Consider the following 23,353-nt stretch of genomic DNA (forward strand, 5'->3'; position numbering starts at 1 on the left):
CCGACACTTGCTGGTCCTTCAGGTAGGAGTTAGTCAAACAGGGCAGGACTATGACTTCAACAGGACAATTAGAGAGTAAATTCATCCCCATGTGTACACAATCTGTCCGTCCATCCCTAAAGGTTTTAGGCAGAATATGAGTTGGCTCTGGGATTTCAATTGCAGGATAGGAATAAACTTCTCACATTACTGAATAGCATATAACACATGGCATACTAAACGTGTTCAAGTGCCTTCTGAGGGTAGGTATCTAGGCAGCTTACGCTGTTGAGGGTTTGTAATCACAGGAAGAGAGGACTTCTTAAATTTTCTGTAATTTCTTTTTTCCTTAAAACAAGCATAGGGAATCACATGCAAAGAATGACATACAGTGCAAGACTAGGACTGCACAGTTGACCACTTAGAAGGCAGGATATGCACAAGGTGGGATACAAAACTCGCCTGATCATGCATAAAGTTTATGATACAAACTTCATCACTGCAATCTCAAGTTTTTTAGCTGCAAATATATCTGAACTTCACCTCCCAGATAATACAACGTAACAAGGGGAATAGTAGATCATCTACTAAAAGGTAAAACGTTAAGTAACAATTGTATGGCGTTTTGAAAGATGTACAATACAGTTCAAAAAGCTCTGGAGCTCAAGGCAAGAATAATTAGAAATATTCATTGCATGCATGATGAGGAAAGCCAGACTAGATCATCATAATCATCTCTTTTGACTATAAAATATATGAATCTGCCAGAAATGAAATAGTCCCTATAAAACCATAATGTTCTCCAAAAGGTTTTGCCTGTAACATAAAATACCTTTAGTCTTTCTTCTCAGCAAATGCATTCATAAATGTATTATAAAAAAAAAAAGTTCTGCTCCCATTTTGAGCTATAAAGCCTTGCAAATAAACAAAAAATGATACTTAAATTCACAGAGTGATTTCCTTAAAGTGGATGAAGCAAGCAAATAATTTTAAGTAAAGCAGTTTTAATAATATTATTTCAGGCTACTTGTATTACACAGAATACTGTCCTGTCTCTGATACAGACATATGCTAACGTGTACTTATTGGCATCAGTTTAAATAGGAATAAGTCAGGAATAAGGCTACTATGGTATGCCATCTCCATAAGTACTTCTCCAAGATGGCTGTAGTGGCAGTTATTCCAATTATAGTTCTGTTGCCTAGTGCATTTGGGCTACAATTCTGCATATCGCCATTACAGTTTTGAAATACAGAAGAGATTACAAGAGATTGCACTAACAGTCTGACAAAAGCCACTGAAATTCAGAGTTAAGAATGCTGGAAGTTTCATCCACAGGAGAAAAGATAGGAGTTAGTGAATTGCGTTTCCCAGTATGCATTCAAATCAAAGTGATTTAAACATGGAATATTTTATAGGGTTGGTTGGCTGGTTGTCTTTTACTGCTGCACACTTTACTAGGGTTACCAGCTGACCTGTGACCATGCTATTTAAAAATAACTGAATACTGATATAGGTGAGGACAGATGGAGAAAACATACTAAAAATGCTTATGTTTGTCTAATATGAACCTATTGTGTCGTTTAATGAATTTCAAAAAGAACCCAAAGCGACTTACTATCTTGAGGGAAACAGGGTTATTCTTATCTTGTGCACAAAAGAAATTAATTGGTCTGACTGCAATGAAGATAAAAGTGATTCTCTATCAGTGTGTTTTTAATGAATATCGTATACAGCACAGATGTATAAATCAGAGCACAACTTCAGCTTCATGCTCTTCACTTCATTTTACTTACCATCAGTTCCTATTTCACTTTTAAGGTCAGTACAAGACTGGAAAAGACACAAGAAAAGACTGAGTATTGAAGAATACTTCTTAAATCATTAGTTGTTTGTCATTTTAATGGTGTTAGACTTTAGCAAATTTATGAGGCATAAACTAGTTAGCTTTACAAATGTCCAAATATTGTTAGTCTTAGAAGACTGCTCATTCAAAGCCTGTGCTCTCCACTCAATTTACAAACTGCCCCTATTTCCTCAGGCTGATGATGTAACTGCCTTATTTGCAGTGCCTTGGTCAGGATACAAATACAGTGGGCTCTGCGATGAATTTGCTCTCGGAGGTGGTTGTGTACTAGTCAGTCTTTCAGAATTTCCTGGAGAATTCTCCCTCCACCTTGGACTTGCCTGCTCCTGAGACACTTCCCACACAGATGGGCATGGGGAGGTAAAATTCATGGTGGATCGTGAGAGGTAGTTCTCCTGAAGACCTTCTTCTTGGAGGCACCTGTTTGAAAGCACTTCTTTTTCTTTGGAGTTTCGCCATTTCATCCTTCGATTCTGAAACCAAATTTTCACCTGTTTGCAAGTTAATGAGAGTTTATTATCATTCTTTTCTTTAAACATCTTTGCCCTAACAAGGTTTTTTTTCCCTTCCATCCCCTTAGTTTCATGTTCCTTCCTTATTCATTGTTATAGTAGATCCAGTGAAGCTGACTGATCGACATTATCTGAGGATTTTCCCATCACTATTTACTACAGCTGGGCCAAATACTCTCCTTGACTTTCACCACCTCGAACAGGTGATTACTTAGCTTAGACTGGAAAAAGGACAGCCCAGTGGCTAGGGATAGAGCAATTTCCTATAGCAACATCCTTCTAGACAGAAAAGGATTCTCAGAATAAATTAGCATCGTCATTAACAAAACTAAGTGGTATTACTGGTGATGTGAAGCTTTCTATTTAAAAGAGGCTCTGAGAACTATGACTGTCCCATTCACAAGCATAGCTAAAAACAGCTTGGCCATATGGCTTCAAAATGTGTGTTATGACATATGACACAGTAGTGAGGATTTAAAGACATTTTGTCTGCCTGGCTACAGTTTTCCAGGATTTGCCTAGAACCCATGTGCTTTTGAGATAAAATCCATTTTTCAAAAACTTCAAGTTGCAAAGCTTGATCACGAACATTCAAAGGCATTTATGAAATGCTGGGAAAAGCTTGGGGAAAGATATATCTAGGAACTGGTTTTACATAAAGAGAAGAAATGGGGGGGGCGGGAATCAATCCAATTATTCAGATTGTGTTCTATTTTCCCTTAAATATTTGCATTTAGTTCTAGTATTCAGATAATTGACATGAAGACAAAGGGGCTATGCTTTCAAAGGTTTGAGAATCATTGCCTTAGATGGCAGGTACTGTTCCTCCACCACAACCAGTCAGAAAATTGAAGAAGTAGCGTTCACCACAACTGCTCTTCCTTTCATGAGGAAAAAAAAATAAAAAAGACATAGATACCATCTGATCTATCATTATCATTAAATTATTTTCCTGTAGTGGTAGTTGTTATCTATGTGTCATTCCATTATTTTTCACTCCCCCGGGCTCTCTTGAATATCAAGAACACAGAAGAAAAACTCAAGGAAATAATTGTAATATTAGGAATTTGACTACATATTGGGAAATTTTTAGGCAGCGCACTGGTGAGTGCAATTGCACATTTTCATTGAAATAGTTTACCCTGCAGAGATTACAGCTCTTTTCATCACACTGAGAAGCAACACACTGTGCTGCTTTTTTTGTTTATAGTTGCAGTGCTTGCGATGGAGTCAGAGTCATTCAGGTTGCAAGGAACCACTACAGACCACAAGATCTAACCTCCTGCGCAAAGTGGAGCCAACTGTGAAGTTGGATCAAATTGTTGAGGGTCTTGTCAAGTTCTGAAAATCTCCAAGATGAAGATGATGAGAGCTCCCATCGCCATTCCCAGGCTTTTCTGCCCCCCAGACAGCTTCTGCCATACGTATCTTTAGCACTTCCACTCCTGCTGCATGCAAAGAAATAAAATTGTACTGTCCCTCTCTTGCTCTTTTTCAGCTGTACTCCAGAGATCTGTGCCTACTCCAGCACCTTCAGAATCCCACCTGCCAGTGGCTACCATGTCCATTTTCTGCTGTTACATGCCCTCACAAACATTCTTTCCAGTTCCTTTCAGGTTTTGTGCTCTTTTTATCTGCAGCTAGGTCAGGGTCGAGATTCCAGACTGGGCTACTGCCACTCGGCACCACCATTAACATACTTGCTCAGTTAGAACAGCTCACTGGAGGTATTAGACCCTCAGCTAAACTCTGAAGTCCTGCAGTAGGCCAACTCGGACTCATGTGAAAAATCCCACAAAATGTGAATTGGTAAGTAAAGTGGGAGCATTTTAGAAGGTCACCCTGCAAAATTTTTCCTTCTAGAGTTTCTCTCAGCTCCGAGAATCTCTTTCCTTGTGCAGCTAAGTTTGTTCCTGTAGGGATGGTTGCCTGTCTCTTGGGGCAGAATGGTTTCAGAGCAGTGCTGTTGATTAAATTGTCACTAGCTGTTCATCTGTGAGTGCAAAGGGTGCTCAGAGGAACGCAGGAGGGCTCTATGCTCTGCTGCTTTCTGCCTGGATCACTGCCTATCAGGCAGTGGGATGGAGCATAGTTCCCTACCCCAAAGCTCCTGAGTGGGTTCTGTCAGACAGCAAAATGGGAGTTGGAAATGAAATTCAGAGGTCATGTTTCTCCCACTTTGTGTGAAAATGGAGAGATCAACTTTTGAATGTACACCTTCAGGAAATAAACTAGAAACCTGTTCAAGTATTCCTTGGTTAAAACTGCCATTGATTTACTGAGGTCTTTGCTCAGTGAAGGAGCTCAGGGCTGCCCCTGTGCTGTTCAATTTTCCTCCTTCAAAGGAGGAAAGATTTTTCCTCAGAAAGACAGAAAGTCACAGATGTTCTGTTATTCCTTACCTGAGACTCCTTTAGACCCAGGTTAATCGCCAGTTTCTTCCTGTCTGTTTTACTGATATACTTCTGCTTCTGAAACATTTTCTCCAAAGCTTTCCTCTGGTCTTCGGAAAAGACAGCTCTTCTTAATATACCTCTCCGGGCTTTGGAGTTAGACTCCTGGGTCAGAAGAGGCAGGACACTTTCCTCTCCTAGTGGAAATGGATGAGAGTTTCACATAATATCAAACACATATCAGAGAAATACTAAGTGCTGTTCATTATAATGCTAGCAGACTACTGTCCCACTTTTGATTTGTTGGTGTTATAAGTGTGTCGTAATGCTTCAGTCATGTTCATTAAGGACTAAATCCTCACTTGGATCTAGAGGTGTTGTCAGTGGTCAAAAGTCTCCCCTTGACATGGTAAAAAGTAAATCAGATGAGTTCATAGAGGAACATTAACACAGGGCCCATGCTACTGTAAAATTCAAATATAGTCAGGGAGAAACTTCCACTTTCCTTTGCACGTTATCATCACTGAGTAAACTGCAATAAGTTTTCCTAGGAGTTTATTTTCTCCTTGTGTGAAATGTAGAACCAGATAAAAGTGGTCTGCAATACTGATTCAAAGAAACTAAATAGGCTTTTTTTCGTTTTGTTTACTAACAAAAGGCTTTCAGAGTGAACTATTTCTCAGAAAATCCTTGGCCATTCACTTACTCATTCTGGAAACCGCAGCAATTTCTTTATTACAGGATTTGGGGAGTACTTGAACTTACTCCTTTCAGCCTGGTTTCTAATCCTTTGACAGCTCATGGCAATTCCTGGGAGGGCAGTTTTCAATGAATCCAATCACATCCCCTTGATCCATGCCTAGAGGGAACCCTACCCTGGAAAACAGCCTCCAAGTTGGGGGAAAGAGCTGCAGTGGAGAAGTAGAAGTGTTTGCATTGTCCCTTCATTGGCCTCACAAAGAGCACAGAAAACCCAAATCCAGATAAATCTCTCACCTTCCTCACACCCAATAAAGCCTAAAGCTGTAGAGCTTTCCCATGCTCCCTCTCCCCTAGAAGGATGTGGTGTATGGGGAGCAGTCCCTGGTGAGGCTTGGTACGCCTCCAGCACTCCCGGCTTCCCCAGATGCTCGCCCAGGGAGCAGTACCAGAGGTCAGTTAATAGGGCCTGTCACAAAGCATTGGATGTGGCAATTGCATGGGGCAGTTGCAAGCAGGCCAGGAAAGAGCTGCCCTTTGATTCAGAAACCTGCGCCATGGCTATATAGCCACTGACACCTACGACCTTCTGTGAAAGGGCAGCCACGAAGATAGCTTTGGTGTGTACTGCGTGCAAGTTAGACTCTACAGGTACAAGCTGTCTTCCTGTTGTCCACCTTCCCACGTACATGGACCAAGATTGCCATCCCAGTTTATAGTTACAGCAGCTGCAAAGGTGTGCTGCTGTTTGATTTCTGTCAAGGATCATTTTCATATCGAAGCCAATGGCAAAATTCCCACGTAAAGCAGATTTTCTAAAAGATTGCACATTCTTTCATTAAAAAGTCTATCTATTCTAGTCAGCTGTAGCGGGGGGTAAATATATTTGTTCAATAGAAACAATGCTCTTGAAAATACTAATTAAATTCAGATGCAGCTTTCACAAACTGTTCCTTGGGGCTACACCACATTTCAACTTCTGTATATTATACATATATACACATGGGTATGTGTATCTTTAAACACCCACAGAGAAACAAACAAACATATACTGAGGATATTGTAGAACTGTGTATGTATAATGATGAGAAACTAAAGTGTATATGTGTATGTCTTGCAAAGTTGACTAAATATTTTCGTGGTGCATGTGTGACTGGTTTGATATTACATACATTACCGCATATCCTGCCTCCACCTGTGACCAGCAGAGGAAGAATATCAGAAGCTGAGCAAGTGTACAATGATCCTTCCCTAAAATACACTGCCACTGTCAAACATTACTGATTTAGGGACCATTGCATTCTGCTAGACATGCCTTTCTTAAATTTTTCTACACTTTAAGAACCCATCTTTATATTTGTCCCCCATAACAGCCTGTGGCAAAAAATAATTATTATGATTTAAAATGTCACAGTATAAATAAGTCTAAATTTATACAGATGTATTTCAATTTTCAAAATTATATCTGAGACCAGATACAAAAATCATAACCTACTGGTTACTATCCTGATATTTATGACACAGTGAGACACAGTCAGACTCCATCCAAACCAAAATAAACTATCTGCAGAACAAAAGTCAAAATGCCACAATGGAGGTTTCTGCGGAGAGCAAGCCAGGTTCGTATTTCTCTGAGGAGTGCATAGCCCCCTCACAACCCCCACCCCGAGCTCCCATCCTGCCCACGAAGCTGAGGGCAAACACTGGCCCTTCTTCCTCAAGCATGTTTTCTTTCCTTCTTGCTCAAATTTGATGGATTTAGGTACCTTTATCCAGGTAGCCTCTGAGCAGTTTCTGATGAATCATCAGCCATTCTCAAGTTTACTGGAAGGTATAGTCTGACAGCAGAAGAGCTGGTACCTTCTCTCATCCCCACCACAGGACGAGAGACACCAGCGAGGGAAGAGGCGTAACAGGGCTGGTGCTTGCCTCCTGGCCTCCATTCCACAATGGAGTTGTCAGCCAAGGACAGAGGATGCCAGATTATGTGACCCCTTAAAATTTATCTTGCCTGGCTGGTTGTTAACAGTCAATCAGCAAAGAAACAACCTCTTGCCGGAGCCCCAAGGCACCAACTAATTGCCGTACAGGCAGTATGTAGGGTACAGCTTACCACCTGTATTAGACTAACTTAATAATGAAGAATCTACACACTCTAAGGCACACTATGTGACTGATTTTAAAAGATTAACGAAACGACATTTAATGATGAGCAGAATGCTCACAAGCATTAGCAAACAGCCACTGGGTTAAAAAATGTGAAACTCATGTTTGGGATAATGAATACTCACCCCCAATTGACTAGCCTAGAGAATTTTTTTAAGAATACCCCATATTCCAAAATGCATTCTGACTGCTTACACAAAAACTAAATTTCAGTTTGTGGATTAAAGGATTTTTCAGTACGGCGGGATAGGCAGTCATTCATACATTTCAACAACTCCATCAAAATGAAGTAAGTCAGTTTGCAGCCTGTCACTCTGAACGTGCATCAAAAAGGTTTAGTGTTCTGCTGACATAAATGTGAATCTGTTACCAAGTATTTCCTATGTTGCTGGTTTGATTTTTGTTTTGCTTCGGTTTTTTTTAAGTCTTTCCTTTGTATCCTAATATATAGTGATAAATGTCCTCTTAATCTGTGGAACAATCTTCATTTGCCTTCATGGCAGAGACCACCTTGAAGGAGCAAGTAAAAGCTTTAGTCATGGTTTCCATTTTTTCATTTGAATTCAATACATTCTAGTTAAATGGACAATTAATAGGTCACTTCCAAAATAGTAGTGTATCAGTCCTGGTTAATAAACAATCCCCACAGTTGATAATGGGCCTATGTATTCAGCAAGTCCCTGTATACACTCAGCTCATCCACTAAATCCCTTTTCAGGTAGACAGGGTTATATGGGAAGATGAGCTAGAATGAGTCTATAAAAGTCAGTTTCATTCACTGCTTTATTTTTCAGTCAAGTGCTTTAAATGGTGTCCAGAAAATCTCTTGGAATGTGAGACAGGAGAAAAGACTGGCACATAGAGTATTGCTTTATGGCCATACAAAAGGGCAACTGACCCTTGCCCAGGCCTTTTCAATGTGAAATGGTTCCTAAAGTTCATCTGCACAGTGAAAAATTGTGGTGAGGTCGCGTGTGGATGAGTAAAGTGAAAGTGGTGATTGGTCATGGTGCTGTCAGCCATTGTGGGAGAGCTGGGGCCATGTAAAACGCTCTGTGGGAAAGTGTCAGCCCCCTAAAGAGGTGCTCAGAAACTTGCAGCTCATTAAACTGCCAGCATTTGCTGCCTCACTTGTCAAGAATCATTCAACTTAGCAACTGCCCTTCTGAAACATTCATAAAACGCATGCACATAGTCAGGAAGGGTTTGAATGCAACTCTGATAAAAAAGTATATGCTAGAGCACACATAAGCTCCAATTTTCATTTGGATTTGCAAGGCGATTTGTACTTTTTCTCCATTTTGAAGGACTGGGAAATGCCTCTTCTGTTTGTATTCCTGAGCCATAAACATGTAAAAACATGAATATCCATTCTTACACTATGGCACGCAAACTTCACAATCAAGGTTAAATTTAGATTTGGATTAAATGGAAGTGTGTTCCAGCTCTTAATCCTGAACGTATAGTGTATACTGGCCAAAATTCTCTTCAACTTACTTCTTCAATTTTTTACATTATAATGAAAAAAGAAAAACAAATTAAACATGTGCATGCATTTGACTGTTACAAAAAGAATGACTGTTTTATTTAAATAATGCTAGGGCTTCCTGAATCATAATTTATCCCTAACAGACATTAAAATGCAGCATCCATTTTAAGATCTTTCAGCTCTTTTTTCTTATTTGCAAATGTTTATTGACACAGATTTTTAAAAGAGTTACTGATTTTAAAGAATCTTTTCTAGCAAACTGAAAACAAGGAGCTTTCCTGGGTTAGCTCTGTCTGGGTGTCTCAATGCCATTAGAAACCTCTCACAATTGCTCAGTGTACTTAAGTTTGATAAATCTTTGGAAACCCTCTGAATAGGATTGCTGTGATTTTACTAAGGAATTAGCTGCTGCCATTGCATCACCAATTAGTTTTCCAGAACACATTAAATCCTGCTGCTTTGGTTTACAGAATAACTCAAGCATTACTGATGAAGCATAAAAACTTACTTGGAAAAGCAGTGGGGGATGCAGGGTGCTGACAGGACCCACCGCAGCATGCTGAGTAGAATGGCGGGGCTCGGAGGAAAAAGTGTTTGGAAAGAGCTGCAAAGAAAGCATAGATCTAATTGATTATCCATTGAGCTTAGGTGATATTCATAACAACAGTCCTCCAAAAAGTCAGTGTGTAAAGTCCTGCCTCACAAGTTCTTTTTCCTTTTTTCAAGATGGTGATATTTTTAAGGCAAACAATGATAAACCAAGTAATTGCTCTTTAATTTAGCAAGGTTATTTTACATGTGTAGCTTGAATATAATATGCAAAACTCTCAATATATTTATCATAAGAATTAAACTCTGCAGATTTGAAATTTACTTCTGTAATTGCTATAATTATGGGGTTTATCCCTAAATATTGGGATTGAACATGTTGTTTAAATAGTATATTGTCAAAATAATAAGTATAATGCATCTGAAGAAGTTATTTTAAATAACTCTAGTAAGCATGATATCCTAGAAAAACAGAATCTAAAAGTGAATCCTGTCTCTTCTGCTTGTAGTCCAATGCTGTTATTAGTACTCAAACCAATACGGACTTCAATAAATAAGAAACCTTTATGAATAAAGTCTATAAAATGCAATGAGATGATCCAGCTGAACTCTACAGGCACAAACTACAGGGCCTGATTTTGCTATCCTGATGGTAAACTTGTTCTTGCTAGGAAAGTGCTCTAAATTTAAATAAACCACTTGCTGAAGAAGGCTCTGCTTAATACAGTAAAAAATTGCAAAATCATCCCCCAGAATTAGGTAATAGTTGGTAAAATTTCTGCAGAATTTTTTGAACCAATGAATCAAAAGTCTCTATTATGTCTAAAAAGTGCTTCCAAATCTTAGAAAGGTCTTCATTATCTAATAATCCCTTAATTTTTTTTTCTATAAAGCTCATGGGCTTTTCCAGTAATCTTAATTACCTTTTAATTTCTGCTCATACCAGTCAACTATGAAACTTGGAATATTTTTTTCTTTTGAAAATAGATAGATCATGCTTGCTAGAACTGTACACTTGTAAAATGTGATCAGTATCAAAACATTTATGTCACTTTCCTGTTTTGGTTTAAGAAGATAAACAGCTCTATACCCTGTACTGTAGTTTGTACAAATCTCTAGAAAGAACCTGATTAATTAGGGGGGAAAAAAAGTAACTGCACACTTAGATAAAAAAAATTAAGAAATCAATCATCAGGAAGAAAGATAGAGAAATAGATAAATGTATCTAAGCCATGTTGTTAATTTTTAAAGGTTTTTCAACTGGAATTAAAAACAAAGATCACTCAAAAATAGGTTCCCGAGTACATTTTAGGGCATCATAATAAGTTTTCTGACCGTCAAATCTGCTGATCTTCCAAAGCAATAAACTACTGCTGTAGAAGCCTAACTCTAAACATTTTTAAAATATTTATCTCTATTTTTTTTTCTGAATTCATACAAGCTTAGGTGAAAATTTCTTCAACTGGAATTACAAATTGATAAGCTTTTTATTACTACAGCTTTTCATCAACACTTTACTGTTTCTAATGAAATATAAATATACTCCAAGAGGAACTAATTGCCTATTTTGAGGTGTATGCTTGCCAAACATTTACAAAAAGGAATTATTTACATCAGGCATTAGTACTGTAAAGCTGCTCTTTCACCCGAGACATCAAATGTAGAACTGTGTCCTAAGGAGCTTAAAAGAGTCAAGAACGTGCAGGCAAATTTTACCTATCTTACATATCCAAGGGGCTTCAACACAACTGGTGGGGTGTATAAGTTGGAAAGGATTTGACTGTAACTGAAGAACAGGAGATGGAGAAGGAAAACACCTGCCAGATAATCTCGCCAGATAATCTCAGCCATCCTCCTGAACATGTGAGCTTGTTCTTGACAATACGTTTTATCTGCCGCTAACGTTTTATCTGCTGCCGTTTCCAAACTCGCAGGTGAAGAGCTCCTTCTCCCTTCCCTGGGAGCCACATTCCTCATGTGCAAAGGTAAAACTTTCCACTTCTAAAAATACAACTTAGTATACAGAAGGTACTACACTCCATTTCTGTGCTTCCTTTTCACACGTCTCAAATATTCCTTGGCTGCCATAATGCCCTATTCCCTTTAATCATTGCTCCAGCACCTTATTCATGCCATACAATTTTTGTCAGACATGTTGGCCTGTCCTTGATATTCCCTGTTATGGTTTCTTAACTCTCTCCAGTTCCTTGCTCTTTTTTGATAATGTGGATGCTCATAATGATATGTGATACAGCCAGGAGATATCTGGATAAATCAGAATTGAGTAAGCTATTGCTTCAGATAGATAGCATGCTCCTGCAAATAAAGATAGAGGAGTAGGAAAGCACAGATTTTCTCCATTCACTAAATCTCTCAACAAGCAAGCTGCAAGCATAAAGGTCAGGAGATGGATCAGGGTCAAAACTTGAGACATTTTGCTTAAGGAAACCCCAAACAAGCCACATATTTCCATGGATGTTGCTGGCAATGATTTAATGCACTAGCACAGCACCATGACGCAAACAGTAGTGATCTTGGCACTAATTCTGCTCAAGTTGATGGAAATCATGCTTCTGGCTTTCTTGGGCATTTTACTTAATTCCCTCAACCAACTGCTGTCTTTTCTGCCTGCATGGTGCATATCCCTTTAAGGCAGAACATTTGCTTAAGGAATAAGATGCAGGTGATATCCTCATATAACTCTGAACCAAGTGGTTTCTGAGACCATTTCTCAAGACTGATTTATTCTAGATCCTGTGGAATAAACAATGGCATTATGTCTCCCTAAACCTAAATGCATATGTCTAGTTTATAAACTTCTTTAATGTGCTCCAACTACACACTGATGCACAAGTGAATTCTACATTAGGTGTAACAAACTACATCCTCAGGTCACGTCTACTGAAGCCGTTGCACTCAAACCAATGTGTAGCAGTTACGCCAGAGTTTTTACTGATGTAACTCTGTGTAATACAGGGATACTCAACTCTACCTTAGGAGCCCTATGTAGAGTAAAATGTTAATTTTTCAACCTAACACATACAAGTATATTTTTTATCTTTGATAGAAGGAGCAGAAAATATTCATTGCATTAAATGGCTTCCATTGTCTGCGTGAAACTGCATTAACAGAATGAAAATTGTTCAGAGAAAAATTATATATTTAACATATATGTATTTCACAATTATATTCAGACTTATACTGTGATCATACCTGTAGGAATGACACGATACCTATCAGTGCTGAGGACAACGAACAGAAAGCATTGCCTATGCTTTTATTTTCTGGTCACATATATCATGGCCACTCTACCAATATTTGTTGGTCAAGCAATCTGAAGCAAACACTGTTTGCTGTTCACATAAGGCTCAAAATTGCTGAAGTGTCAGAATATTAGTTCTGTATTTATTGGCCAGAATGAAGTACACTGTAACCAAAGAGCAGCTGTTGCTTCCAGCCATGTGGAGTACACATTAACCATGGGCCAAATCCTAATAATTCGTATTCAAGATACCTAATTCTTTTTTCTGCTTAGCATTCCCATTTCATAAAAACAGAGACTGTATGGAACTAAGCATTTCACAAGAGTGAGATTTACAGGTTTAGCTTCACAGACGCATGAAAATGAAGTATCAGAATAGAGTATAAGCGCCTTTTGGCACTCCAAAAACCATACTATATGCTTCAAAAGAAAATTTATCGGGTCATAAATATAAAAGGATGAAAAATCTAAAATGAAATCAATAATTTATTTCTATTTTTTCGCAAAAGATAAATTCTTTTGACACTGTTGCCACATGCAAAATTTTAGTAATAATGCTTATTTACATTCAGCTTTGTGAATGCAAAGCATTTTACAAACAGCCAATAAATGACACTAAACATGCAGATGGACCTCAAGCTCATCCAGTGCTAAAACTCAAGAGATTAGTTCAGATATTGTATTTTAAAATATACTGCCAGCTCTGATCTAAATTCAAAAGCCCTCCCATGCTAAAAAGTCATGCCAACAATGGGACTAGAAGTTTTCCCTCTCACTATCCACCATTTTGAGAGTAAGGTTCCTAAGTACAATTCAGTTCAAATGGATATGTAATTTAAAAATGGTATATTATTCAAGACATTGTTTGCTTTTCCTAATCCTACTGTTGTGAAATAACTCAGGAAATAGTGTAGGCCATTAACCAGCAGGAAAGGGGCGAAGGAAAAATGGCTACTGAGGAAAAGCAAACCGATGGTAAACTTCTGGTATTACCCATACAGGGCTCCTTCACTGCACATGCTGTTAGCTTGTTAGGGTTTTTTACAGCTAACTGATAAAAACGTGGTATAATCCTGTGAAGAGAGCTGAAATACCTCCAAAGAGTGATTGAGAAAGTTGCCTAGAGCCAGCTAACAAGAAACAGTAAGCACAGGAACAGACAAACCTCAAGCTGCATAAACACAGACCTTAAATTCTCCAAGTATTGCTAGGTCCACATGAACTGCTTTCCACAGTGATGCCCGGGCTCCAGCCCTGGCAGGCAAATTCAAAATATTATCACTAAAATGATCCCAATTCATCTGAGAAACTTGGATGCTTTGTGCCCATGAAGTGGGCACAAGTAAACCGCAATTTCCTACCTATGTCCATTCTTGGCAATGATTAGAGCAGGCTCTTGCAAAGCTGCAGGAAAGTTTCATGCCATGAAGAGCTCTCTGCAAATAGTCCAGCAGCAGCTCTGGTTAGTGGTCCAGCTGAGCCACACAGCAGCATTTCTGCTCCTGAACCACAAGCCCTGGGCCTTGCAATGATCCATGGCTTTGTCCCCGGCAGTTACTGTTTAGAGTGCAATGCTCCAGCAGCGGTTGTGCACCCCCAAAGCATTTCAGCTAGCTGAAGGGGAGCCCCTGGCCATGCGAAGGAAGCAATAGCCGCTGCCATATCCTACCAAAGGCAGTCACCACCACATGGACCTGGCAAAACTTACTGCAAGAGCTTGTGGTACAGCATCCCTCGGAGCTGGCTTTCCTGCACTCCCAAAGTCACTATCTATTTGCTTCCCATTCATTCCTGTAAAACACGACCGCATGAATGCTCAAAGGAAGTCAAGCCAAAAAGGCAGACCACAGCGGCATACGCAGATCAGTTTTAAAATACTGGCAAACCCTCCATAGAAAGGGTTTTCAAGTTCTAAATATTACTTTGAAATCCTGCACAAAAAGTAGATGCAAGAAGTGGGCTTGCATTTTTACGTTGGGTCTCAGTGGGGCTTTCAAAAATTAGCAGAGTAGTCACACCAAAAAGGGCTTGAAATGTGCTAACAGCATGATAATCGTTTCCTTACATCTATAGCAATGCAGTGGCTGACAGAGTCACACTGCAGATTAGCTGAGATCACGTGAATCATTGTCAATTTTCAGAGGCATCTATTCACATGCCTTATTATTAGGACATGATTTGCTGTACATGTATGATTGTTTTTTCTCCGCCTGAGGAAACACGGGTGCCTCAGGCTGGTGACAATGCATGGTCAGATTTCACCTCTGTGACAACCCAAAGCAACAACCAAACCCCACACCATTTGCCAAAGACTCCATGGGTCTCCTGGTGTCAGCAGTAAAGGTGGCTTCCACCCTCTCCATGCCTTGTACGCAGCCTTGCAATTGAGAAGAAAGACGGGGATCTGGAAAGTTGTGGATTTACCAGCTTTGTCTCTGGCTTTGTCCTTCTCCTGAAGGAGATGCCCAATGTGCTAGTGTGCCCCAGCACTTTCTGCTTACCAGTTCTTGTCAAAAGGGGCATTACTGTCAGTTCTCTGTCTAAAAGTTCAGTGTGTTGTCTAAGCTCCTTGTCTGGGTCTCCTGTACAGTCAATGAGAAGAGATAAGTAGCTCTATATAATGATTCATCACCTTAAAATAGATGTCTAAGAAGGTAAGTTGTGTCATCCTCTGGAGGCGTCTCTCTGTATTGACTATGGATTAGACAAGGTATTTAGACAACTAGATTAGACAAGACACCTATTTTTTATTGAACAGCTGAATTACTATGACATTCTTCTTATCCTTCATAGGTAATGTCAAAAGAATACAATCCTCTGTACAGCCATAAAGATTCTGTAAAAAATGATAAGATTCAGCCATAAAGGCACTAAAATTATTTTCTTTGATGTTAAACGTATTACAATTTGTGTAGAAATAATTTCCTCAAGCAAGGCAAAATTAGGGTCATATGCTGCAAGAGGACAATTCACTGGATTTTCATTGTTGCAGCCCTAATTTGAAATCTTACCATAGGCCAAAATGCACCATTTATTGCAGTGGTATGCACTGATTAGCTAAAATTTCCTGCCCAGACCAATCTTTACGTGTTGCAGTATTGCCAGCTCCAACCAGACAAAAGTCGCAAGATTGGCCAAACATTGTTAGAATGAAAAAATAGCAAATGGTGGATTATTATTCTTTTTTTTTTTTAAACAAATTAGGTTTTTAGTCTTTTTACATTTGTACAAGGAAATACTTTTTCAAGTTGAAATCTGAGATATTTACATAGTCACAAGATTCCAGGGGTGGGGACTTTAACAACACCAAATTGTCCAAGATTCATGCAGAAGAGGTAAAATCCTCAACATACATACAAAACACCTCAACAGAATTACGTGATATAACCAGAAAAAGGCAGCCTGTCAACGGAAACTTTCATGAGCTTTTCAGCACAAAGCAAAGGCCACTCATCCTCCAACATGATGACTCACCTCAAAGAAACACAGCCCAAGTTACTGAAAATATTTAGGTGCCAAACTTTATAAGGATCAGGGTCTATGTATCTGGCATTTGAAACAGCCTCCTACTGCTTTATATACCTGCACTTGTTTTCATTTTGAAAAAATTACCTTCCTAGTTCTGCTATAGGTCATGACTGACCACAAAGTACCATTTAGAAATATTAGAGTAAGAGTTATTTTGCAGAGCTGCATTACACAAGAATGCATATCACCTTCGGTGGGCAATGGAGGCAGAGAACTTGCCTTCCAAATTTCAGGGGAATTTGTTAATGCAAAAAAACCACAGTACAATGAAACCTGAAATCTGCACTCAAGTAGAGAATTTGCCTGGTGAGATTAATCCCTATCACATTCATGTGTCTTCTAAAAACATGACGAATACACTACAAGATTTCAGAAGAGCAGCTCATTCTGCAATACAAAATACATTTTACAAGTTAACTCAGTAACTGAAGGCATGATTGATTCCACGGTTTCCCCTTGGTGAAATGCTTTTCTACAAACCCCCACCACTGGTCTTCCAGCTTTGAGATCTTCTGGCAGTGCTTAAACCTTACTAAGGACCAAACTCGGGATCCTCTTCCTTTCTCAGAGACAGCACAGCAAGAGTTGCCAGAGGCAAGAGCGCTGCCCACCCAATGCTCATATGCCCTGCTGAGCCCGGACTGCCAGACTGGTGGCAGGGTCGGAGCGTAGCTGGCACTAGTCTGGCTCTGGCAACCTTACAATGAGAACAAAGATTTGTCCTTTAAAAGCCATTTTGCAGCCGCTCTTCTAAGGTATGCTGGGCACCCCAAAACAATTATATTAAATGGCTCACAAAGTTAACTGGAAGCAGGAAAAGATGCTGCACACAGCCTGTGATTTCTGATACTTACAGAAACTTCTCTATCTCCAAAGGCAAACTTTTAAAACAATGAAGGTGTCTCCATTCTCCTGGCATAAGAAAAGATGCCAAATAGATCTCCCCACCCTAAAGAAACTTTCTATCCCCAGAAAACACCAACAAAACAGAAAAATCCTGAGACTTGTTAGTCAACTTGTTGCCTGAGTGAGGGTAGCACTTTCCAGAGGCTACTGCAAGCCTAGAGGGAGCTGAGATAAAACACTTGGCTCTTTCCTGCCTTTTATTTTACTGAAAGTTAGTGTTACATGTCACTTGAGGACACACTCTGGCTGCCAGTAGGTTTGAAATCAATAATTAATAAGCATTTATTCACTAAGAGGGGGTCCAAAATGAAGGGAAAAAAATCACTTAATTTCAGTAATTCAAGTGTCTCCTGGCTGTCATAAAGAAACACAAGAGATTTTACTAAAAATGGGCAATAAGCTATATTGACTAAAATGAGAGTGTTGCAGGATAGAATTGCTGTCATCACCTGAGGGGGGAAAAACTGACACTGGTCCAAAGAGTTAGCCTGCAGAGGAAGGTTTCGTTTTATTTCCCTGCAATGCTACCGGTTTTCCATATTACCTTAGGCAGGTCACCTCATTTCTTTTTGCTCCAGCTCCTCCTCTACGCAGTGGAAATCTCTCCTATCTCACTGGCACATTGTGAAGATAACTGCATTAAAATGTAAAGTACTCAAAAGTTACAGAAAGAAAAGCTACATCCATATCACAGAACGGATGTTTATTATTTTAAGTCCAATTTATGTTTATGATATACTTGTTCTAATTGCTTTCTTTCGTGTTATATGTACTGTACTTTATTCTGCTCTATTGTATTCTAATGTTTTAGGCAAAAATGCCGTAAGATCAATTTTTCAGCAAGTTTTGCAATTTAAGTATCTCACTGTTACATTTATTTGTTTCATTGCGCTTTTCAGTTTCCTTTCTCTGTTAATCTATCAAAATGCCAAGATTAAAGCAGAAAGCCAGATTCTTGCCACATATGACCATATTCATGGTCATACCACTAACATTCGGGCTTTAAAGCATGTACTGTCATCCTCCTCCAGGGCAAATTACTTGAGAAGAGCAGAGATTTTCAGAAAATAATTTCAGATAGCAGAGTAACTTTGCATTTCTCAAGGAGGTCACTCTGATCTGGTGTCAGCCAATACTTCTGGAAACCAAGTCATGAGGAAAGATGCGGAGTGGACATCTTCAAAGCACAGGTGCTGTCAAGTCTTCTAATTTATCCAGAAGATAATGATAGGACTGGAGTACAAGGAGAGGGAACAAATCCCAGATTAGCAAGCAGAAACTGAGGACTTCCTCCACACTTAAGAGTGTATCAGTTTGCTCAAAACTTTTGTCTGAATCTTCCCTCATCCTTTAAGAAGCACTGCAAGTGTAAGCTGCACAGCTGTAATATGTTTCACTGGGAAACACTGCTTTACAACAGCGCATTTTTTAAAGTTTTTAGCCAGTCCAGTTTTAAACACTGGACATCCAGTGTTTAAAAAGCAGAACCAGATTCTGCACTGCTTTACCTAGTCAGGGCTATGAATACACACTGTATGCAAAGTTCTCACAAAGCAGAAGACAGCATTACACATTTATTTTATCAAGGCAAAAGGTCTTAAAAGAGAAGAATCAGGCCCATAGCACACAGGTTAAGAGAAAGTCAGTTCAGCTAGACAGAAACAGTGCTCACCATGCCCACTGGAGCCAGTGAGCCCAGTTCAGTGTTTCATCACCAGCACTGGGGCTTCAGAGCAAGATGCCAGAAAGCCTGCGGGAATCCCAAGCTGGTATAAACCAGCACACCATTGCAGGAGGCATGTGAGTTCATCATCTAGCAATAATGCTCCTTCTGTTTTTCCTTCTTAAGTTTTATGTAATATGCTACTTGGTCATGCGGTTGTACTCTTAAGTCAAAATAAACTAAATTGATTTTAAAAACCTATGTCTTGACTACATTTCATTTTTAAAAATCAGTGTAATGATGGAAAGTGATGATTTTAATTTTTTACAGACAACAAATACATTTCTTTCAAGCCCATTCATTAGATGATTTATCTTACGGTGTGATACTTTGAGAGTACTTCTTCAGTTTTTCATTTTGGATAATTTTGGAGGAGAACTCAAAATACATATGCAGATAAGCACTTTAAATGTTCAAACTAAATCCTTCGAAACCTGTGAATTATGGGAATGGGAACTTGCTGATAAAACTCTGCTGGAGTTACAAAAAGGGAAAAGCTGCCATGACCAGATGTCACAGATCAAGAGTGCCATCTCACTCAGTCTCCTTTGCAGCCATTGATAAGAGTTTTCCAGTTTACAGAAAGAATACAGGATTTTCATTCTTTAGCACTTCTATGGAGTGTTAAAAGGTACCCTAAAATGGAGCGCTTTCTTCATGTCTTTCCTTGATAGGTGCTGTGGATACATGTTGGTTTTGGAACTGTAAAAACGTTCATCTTACTCAGTTCAGTCCCTGGTGTGATTTTATATTCCCTCCTTTCTGAGGACTTTTGGTGACCTCAACAGAATTTGGGACTACGTGAGCAATACAGAGTACTGATTCAAAAAAATCTGATATTTTCAATTCTCTTTTCTATAGCAATTTTTTTTTATTTTAAAAATCCTGGATTATGCCAAGCTAGTTTGTTAGAGCACTTTTAGTCCCTTCATGATCTATATTTGCTAGTTCAAAAAGATTAAAAAAACATTTTCTTTATCATGTTCAATAGTCTTATTAAAGACTTAGACCTAGATTTTCCAAAATACCACGTGATTTGAGGGGTCCAAAATAAGAAGGAGTTTTTTCCTCAAAAAAAAAAAAAAAAAAAAAAAAAAAAAATCACAAAAATCAGTGAATACTCACAAAAATCAGTAAATTAAAAAAACCCTACCTAGTACAAATTCCTAAGTTAAAATACCTTCATTAGTCCCTGAAGGCTAAAATTCTTATTCGGACAAAACACTCTTTTGCCCTATCACTGCATAAACAAGAAACATAACACACAGCCTGACCACCGCAGCCTTACTCACAAATGCAAGTGTCCAGTCTGAACAGTTCCCCCAGTGCACGCCTACACTAGAGAGAAGAGACTCCTTAGAAACCACAAAATCTGTCTCAGCAGGACAGTTCCAATCTAATTTACAATTATGAAAGTTCAGACACCTAAAATCCCTCATCACTTTAAGACACGTAAGTCAGATCAGAATCAACAGATCCCTGTTAGAATATATAAATCTTTGTTATACATCTTCTACATTTGCAGGAGACTTTTTCTGAGTGCATAATGCGTGAGGAAACCTAGTATTTCTCACTACTCAAAGGTGAGAGCCTGGTGCTTTTGCCCAAAGCTCCCTCTGAAATACCTGGGAGCTGTGGGATCAGAAGAAACGTAGGATCGGACTCCAAATCACTAGGCAGACCTGCAACACTTTGCTAAGTTCACAAGTACCACTGTAGGCCGACCAAAGAAAGAACTAATCCTGGAAGCAAGCATTTGAAAAACTTGGCATTCAGGAACTTCTGTAATACTTAGAAAAAGTTCACCTATAGCGATGAGTGCTGGGGCATCTGCTATCTCCCCTTTTACATGGGCTCTGTACACATAAAAGTAGCATTTTCTCTAGAGCTTTTTTTTTTTTTGGGGGGGGGGGGGGGTTAGAATATGCACCTAATTCCAGAAAGATGCTACTTGTCCTGTTTTCTGGCCTGGCCTATAGTTAGTTAAAATAAACATGTTTAAATAACTGATATGCTTAAGATAACACTTACGGCAGCTGAGGTCTGAAATATTCAGAAATGTTAACGTACGCTCCTTTGACTCTCTCCTGCCTACCTTTAAAGAACCTCATGCTAAAGGATCAAAAACTGTTTTGGATTTTGCAGAACAGTTTGTAGGATTTAATTGAAGTAAAATTATGCTTGAAAAGAAAACAATTGTTATTAATTCTGGTTCTAAAACGAGCCTTTTGGCTTCATACCTTAAAGCCTTACTTCAATAAATATGATTGTTGGTCTTATTTTAAGTACATTTAAAACTGCATGATCATATATAAAAATTCTGAAGACAGCACACAAGGCTGAAATAAATTGATATATCATAACGGAAAGGCAAAATACAATATACATGGTGACTCCAATACCGAATTTTATGAATTAGCTTTGAATTCAACTTCAAACAGTTCCATGACTGACAAAGTCCACATTCCTAAAAATGCTTAAAACGCTATTCATGTCCAGACGAAATATATTTCTATTAAAATCGGCACATTCAAGAAACAAAATCTGTTTTGTAGAACTATTTGTTTCCAACTTAACGATACAGCTGACTGCGGGCCTGTTGGATAGAAAGTCGCAGCCACCCCCCGCGACAGGAACACCAACACCGTGGGCAGGCCGGGTCGCCGGGGAACTGGTCAAACCGGCACACGCGACACATCTCGCCACCCAGTAAAGCGCTGGCTTTTACTTCAACACCGGACACGATTGCTAATTACAGACCTTTGACACAGCTTTAAAGATTTTTTTGCGCCCCTGGTTTTGTCAAAACTTCCAGAAAATTGCCTGCTTTGCTTGAATTAATTTGCCTTTTGGTAGGAAGAGCCCGGTCCCTCGCCCCTTGCTGTCCCCCAGGGACAGGGCACCTGGGGAGGGAGCTGTTGCCTCCTGCCTCCCGAGCTATCGTTACCGAGGGGGTCGGGACCGCTCGTCTTTCTCCCAAAACTAGGAATTTCAGACCTTCCCGGAGCGCCTGTTCGCGGTAACGCTCTTTTACCGTCCCTTCAGGCTGTGAAGAACTAGTAGACCTGAAAGAACTGCGATTAAGGGCAGTTAAAAGCACTCATCACTACCAGCACCAGGCTTTGCCGCACTCACTACACCCACAGGTGCGCCGGCCCGCGCAGTTTAGAGCCGCCGTCCAGCTGCCCTCACGACCGGCCCCTCGCCCGCGCCTCGGGGTCCCGTCGCTAGCAGCAGGGCGAGACCCTCCGCCGGAGCCCCACCGCTAGCACCGCGCCGCGGGGAAGGCGCCCCGGGGTACAGCGCCCAGCGGGGCACGGCGCCCCCTCCGCCGCCTCCGGGCTCGTCGGAGCGGCTGGCAGGAGGAGAGCGGACGCGTCTCTCCCTGCCGCCGTCCCCGCCGTGCGGAGGCGCGGGGCCGAGCCCTCGGGAAGCCCCTTCTGTCCCGTCTCCCCGGTAGCGGGACGCGGGAAGGGGCCGGCGCTCACCTGTGGCTGCCGGCGGGAAGACGCCGCCTCTCTCCGCCGCCGGAGCCCGCGCTGGCAGGCGGCCGCTGTCCGCCGCGGAGGGGTTAAGCACTTGAAAAGCCCATCTTGTCGGGTAGGGACCCCCTGAGGGGCTGATTTGTTCCGCCGCGGGGCACAGCTTGAGAGGGACGGGGCTGGCGGGGAGGGGACGGAGCTGGGCAGGGCTCGGCGGCGCCCCGGCCCGCAGCAAGTTCTCGATGAGGAAACTTTTGCCCAGGTTGCCGAAGCCCGGCGCCGCCGGCAGGTTGAGGAGAGCCGAGGAGCCCACCAGGTCCCAGTACAGGGCGCTGGGCAGCATAGCGAGGGCTTTTACCCCGCCTCGCCCGGCCCGGCCCAGCCCAGCCCAGCCCGGCCGCCGCGGCCCCTCACTGGGCTGGGACGGGGCGCCGGGCTATGGGGCCGGGCGGGCTTGTGGGGCGCCTCCCCGAGGGCTGAGGGGAGCGGAGCGCAGAGCTCGGCGGGGCTCTCCGTGGAGACGCGGCGCGCCTCTTCGCCGGGCTGGAAGGTGTGTCCAAGCGCATTCATTATGTCAGCCGGGGACGGGGAGTGATGGACGCGGCCAACAATGCCGCCTTGCCCGGCAGCCCCCCGGGGGAAGGGGGGTAGGGCGGGGAGCTGAGCAGCCCCGGCCGCGTTCTGGCGCGGGGGTAGCTGCCCCGGGTTACCCGCTCGCCCACCCGGGCCCGCCGACATGGCGGGAGGCCAGGGGCGCCCCCTGAGGGGGCGCCCCTGGCCTCCCGACATGGCGGCGGG

At 41.1% G+C, this 23,353-nt stretch overlaps 1 protein-coding gene across 2 annotated transcripts; it reads right to left on the reverse strand.

Annotated features, from left to right (window-relative positions):
* Positions 1-1,668: 1,668 nt before the first annotated feature.
* Positions 1,669-22,978, reverse strand: DBX2 (developing brain homeobox 2). 2 transcript variants are annotated; one of them, XM_076331725.1, is made up of 4 exons: positions 22,562-22,978; positions 9,614-9,709; positions 4,761-4,948; positions 1,669-2,319 (listed from the first exon to the last, which is right to left on the reverse strand). In XM_076331725.1, the coding sequence occupies exons 1-4, from the start codon at positions 22,896-22,898 to the stop codon at positions 2,017-2,019; spliced, it is 924 nt and encodes a 307-aa protein (XP_076187840.1). In that variant the 5' UTR covers positions 22,899-22,978; the 3' UTR covers positions 1,669-2,016. The 2 variants fall into 2 exon arrangements, with proteins under 2 accessions (XP_076187840.1, XP_076187831.1); XM_076331716.1 differs by having other exon boundaries at positions 1,669-2,337.
* Between the last annotated feature and the right edge of the window lie 375 nt (positions 22,979-23,353).

This window comes from Aptenodytes patagonicus, chromosome 1 (genome assembly GCF_965638725.1).
Source record: "Aptenodytes patagonicus chromosome 1, bAptPat1.pri.cur, whole genome shotgun sequence".
NCBI lineage: Eukaryota > Metazoa > Chordata > Aves > Sphenisciformes > Spheniscidae > Aptenodytes > Aptenodytes patagonicus.